We start from the raw sequence: 3,874 nt of genomic DNA on the forward strand, positions 1-3,874 counted from the left end.
TTTTTTTTTGGTTGTGTGCATCCGTAATGCTATTAGAGTATTGCGTTGTTGCAGAGGTTGGGTGTAATTGGTATCTTCTTGATATTAATATATAGTCCTTATCGAAAAAATACAGAATGGGCAAACTGCCACTTTCATATGAAGTGCATAATACAAAATATTAGTACTATCTAGCTACACCGATAATGCAGAGTAGTATAACTGCAAAACACATAACTAACAGTAGCATAATCAGTTCCGATTCTGAATGAGCAAGGTGCTAGAACTTTCACATAAAGTGCATGCATATTCCAGGAGCAAAAGATAGAGGAACGACAATAAAGTATACTGCATACTTGCAACCTGGACAATCTCCCCTACCATTCTGCTGTTGGGTTTCGCTCTGCGATTCCTTGCTTCCTCCCTCCTCCCATGTGCCCGCGGCTCCCAGACAATTCCGTTTGCTGGAGCAGCAAGAAATGCCAAACCCATAGATCTGACGAGTACCTTATACCACGCTTGTCTGCACAACTTGTAAAAATTACAATCTCACATGATAACCCAATTGACTTGCCAATATTCTCGCCGCCGATTTGAGCGCCACCTGACCCGGCAGATTCACCGCGACCGCAATCAAGACGATGAAGATCAGAAGCTCCGGCTGAGATCTTCCTGCTCGTGAGTGAATCCCAGAAGGTGGCAGCAGCTTCAGAAAGTGTGTAAAGAGCAAGAGTTCTCGTGAATGTAAAGGGAAAAGGAGGCGAAGAAACGTGGTTTGCGTGAGATGCCAGCCCGGCCAGCACAGCCATGGTTCGTTCTACTCTACCGACCAGCAGACGCAGAGCTCAGATTAGTTTAATCTGATCGCGAGCGATCGCTTTCCAAATCATGTACTAAGTTGTATCGTTCTCCTCGGCCGCTACTGCAGCCTGCCTGCCTAGCTGTGCATATTTTGCCTGCCTATCTATCCGCCATTATCGCATCCATTTCTTAATTCCTCTTCGAGCTAACTAATCATCGGCTTGCTCTGCGTACCATTAATGTACTTGAGGAATGCGTTGCGAGTGCGTGTACTTGTAGTATCGCACAGACAGGAGGGCTAGGAGCTGGAGCTCTCGTTGCCTTGTGAGGTTGTTGTAAAGCTGCAGAGATGAAGGTGCCTGTGAGGAGAGGGAGCTTCAAGAAGAGCAGGGGACCTCCTTCATGCGGCCTCCCTCTGCTGCTGCTCATTGCGGCTGTTCAGTTCTTTGTGATTGGTACGTAATTCCCAGTTCTTCCTTACATTCTGCAACGCATTATCAGAGAATGTTTATCGTGTTTCTGTTGATCATGGATGAACTCACCAGTAGCATATTAGCATGGCAATGCTCATTGATTCTTGTAATGGAAATGGGGTTTTGACATTGGGATTTTAATCTACAGGCAAGCCTTTTCCGTCACTCTTGATGGATAGCAGGAATTTCTTCAATCTAGCAGGTATGTAACTATGTATATCATCAATCTTTATCGAATAAAATGTATATCATCAACAGGCAAACAAATCATATAGAATGTGGTTGATCAGTTGCTTAATCCAGGGAAAGAGACATGCTTTCTGATGCGAATTTGTGCAATGCAGAGGAGGAGTTCATCCCGGAGCCACGCGTGAGCTGCGAGTTCAATGACACAAGGTCCGACTTCTGCGAGATGACCGGCGCCATCCGCGTCCGGGGGAGCACGTCGGAGGTCTTCGTCGTGACCCCTCGCCGCGGCGCCACCGCGGGGGACGTGGGCGCGAACGCGACATGGATCGCCGCCAACGCCACGAGCTGGAAGATGAAGCCGTACACGCGCAAGGGGGAGTCCCGCATCATGAACGGCATCACGGAGTTCACCGTCCGGCTCTCGGCGGCCGGCGAGGCTCCCGCGTGCGACGTGATGCACGAGGATGTGCCGGCAGTGCTGTACTCCAACGGCGGCTACTGCGGCAACTACTACCACGACTTCAACGACAACATCGTGCCGCTCTTCATCACGACGAGGCAATTCGGGCGCGAGGTGCAGTTGCTGGTGACGCAGAAGCAGGCGTGGTGGTTCCGCAAGTACGGCGAGATCGTGGACGGGCTAACGCGGCACGAGGCGGTGGACCTGGACGGCGACGAGCGCGTGCATTGCTACCGGCGCGTGACGGTCGGGCTGAGGAGCCATAAGGACATGAGCATCGACCCGCGCCGCTCGCCCAACAACCTGTCCATGGTGGACTTCAAGCGGTTCCTCATGTGGCGGTACGCGCTGCCGCGGGAGCACGCCATCCGGACGGAGGAGGACGATGGAGAGGAGAGGAGGCGGCCGCGGCTGCTGATCATCACGCGGCGGTCAAAGCGGCGGTTCATGAACCTGGAGGAGATCGTGGCCGCGGCGGAGGAGGTCGGGTTCGAGGTGACGGCGTCGGACCTGATGCCAAAGAAGGGCGCCCCGGGCGAGGTGGTGGTCGGGGACGGTGGGCAGGCGCGGATGGCGGACGCGTCGGCGACGGTGAACGCGTTTGACGCGATGCTAGCGGTGCATGGGTCCGGGCTGACCAACCTGGTGTTCCTGCCGATGAACGCGGTGGTAGTGCAGGTGGTGCCGCTGGGGCGGATGGAGAAGCTGGCCATGGACGAGTACGGGGTGCCGCCGAGGGACATGAACATGAGGTACCTGCAGTACAACATCACGGCGGAGGAGAGCACGCTGTCGGAGCTGTACCCGAGGGGGCACCCGGTGTTCCTGAACCCGGGCCCCATCCACGATCAGAGCTGGTCGCTCGTCAAGGAGATCTACCTCGGCAAGCAGGACGTCCGCCTCGACATCGCCAGGTTCCGGCCTGTCCTCCAGAAGGCGCTCGACCTCCTCCGGTGACCGTCACAGATGTGACACTGACATGACAACCGGCGCCGGCCGGCCGACCGTGATAGCAACAAGGACGACGGCGACCGAAGCATGCAATCGAGTCGACGACAAGTACATTACACACACACGCACACATACATAAGCCAGCCTTTATTTTGTTCTTCTTCTTGTTCTTTTCTGAGATTGAAAATGAAATTAGTGGTGTATAATACAGTTGATCATAGGACATCAGAGTGGCGACGGTTTTTGCATGTTAGTTTAGTCTTTGTTACGGAATCGCCACAGGCGTACGTGGCTGGTTTGAGCTTCTGTCAGGCTGCTAAGCCCCAACAGCAACAAGAACAAGACAACATCATGTGAGTCATCAAATTGTATTTTTTTAGACGGACCGACACGGTGAGCAAAGCGGGAATGGAGCATCAACTATCATGCTCCAAATAATCAAGCTACTCCACAAAGATTCCACAGGTGTTGCCGGTGGGAAAGTAATATACCTCAGCTGCTCAAGCGTGCGCGTTTATACGTCTGGTATACTATGCTAAAAATAAGTTCCTACACTACTTACTACGTTCATTATTTAAGATGTTTTAGATTCTTTTTCCAAAATGCATATATATATATATATATATATATATATATATATATATATATATATATATATATATATATATATATATATATATATATATATATATATATGTATGTACATGTTTCGGTACATAGGTTCACTCATTTTGCTTAGCATCTATTCTGAACTAAAATATATCTAGAACATCATACAATAGTCAATGGAGGGAGTAAATGGTTATCGAAAAAGTTTTCCTCCGGCATGCGACGGGCTCTATCTTCAAAATACTTGGCGTTCTTGCAATAGTTGTGTAGACAACGGGATCAGGAGCGACTAAACGCCATGCTTCGACACCTATTGGAGGCAACACACTGTCTTTCTTCTCCATCCAGTCACCGACCGGGGCCCACAGGGCGTTGTGCTTGTTTTTTCTTTAGTTTTAGCTTTGGCATGTTT

General features: G+C 50.5%; 1 protein-coding gene across 1 annotated transcript; it reads left to right on the top strand.

Moving 5' to 3' along the window:
- The first annotated feature begins 541 nt into the window (after nucleotides 1-541).
- On the top strand, nucleotides 542-3,081 carry LOC127312597 (beta-1,2-xylosyltransferase XYXT1). The gene is made up of 3 exons (XM_051343120.2): nucleotides 542-1,235; nucleotides 1,402-1,455; nucleotides 1,598-3,081. Exons 1-3 carry the CDS (start codon nucleotides 1,130-1,132, stop codon nucleotides 2,857-2,859), a joined length of 1,422 nt encoding a protein of 473 aa, XP_051199080.1. The 5' UTR covers nucleotides 542-1,129; the 3' UTR covers nucleotides 2,860-3,081.
- The last annotated feature ends 793 nt before the right edge of the window (nucleotides 3,082-3,874 follow it).

The sequence above is a fragment of the Lolium perenne genome, chromosome 7 (assembly GCF_019359855.2).
Source record: "Lolium perenne isolate Kyuss_39 chromosome 7, Kyuss_2.0, whole genome shotgun sequence".
NCBI lineage: Eukaryota > Viridiplantae > Streptophyta > Magnoliopsida > Poales > Poaceae > Lolium > Lolium perenne.

Excerpts from the sequence above, each read along its gene's own strand:
- LOC127312597 (XM_051343120.2), top strand. The coding sequence starts at position 1,130 with ATGAAGGTGCCTGTGAGGAGAGGGAGCTTCAAGAAGAGCAGGGGACCT. Across the intron at positions 1,236-1,401 it reads TGTTCAGTTCTTTGTGATTG|GCAAGCCTTTTCCGTCACTC; the intron begins GTACGTAATTCC and ends TTTAATCTACAG. Across the intron at positions 1,456-1,597 it reads GAATTTCTTCAATCTAGCAG|AGGAGGAGTTCATCCCGGAG; the intron begins GTATGTAACTAT and ends TGTGCAATGCAG.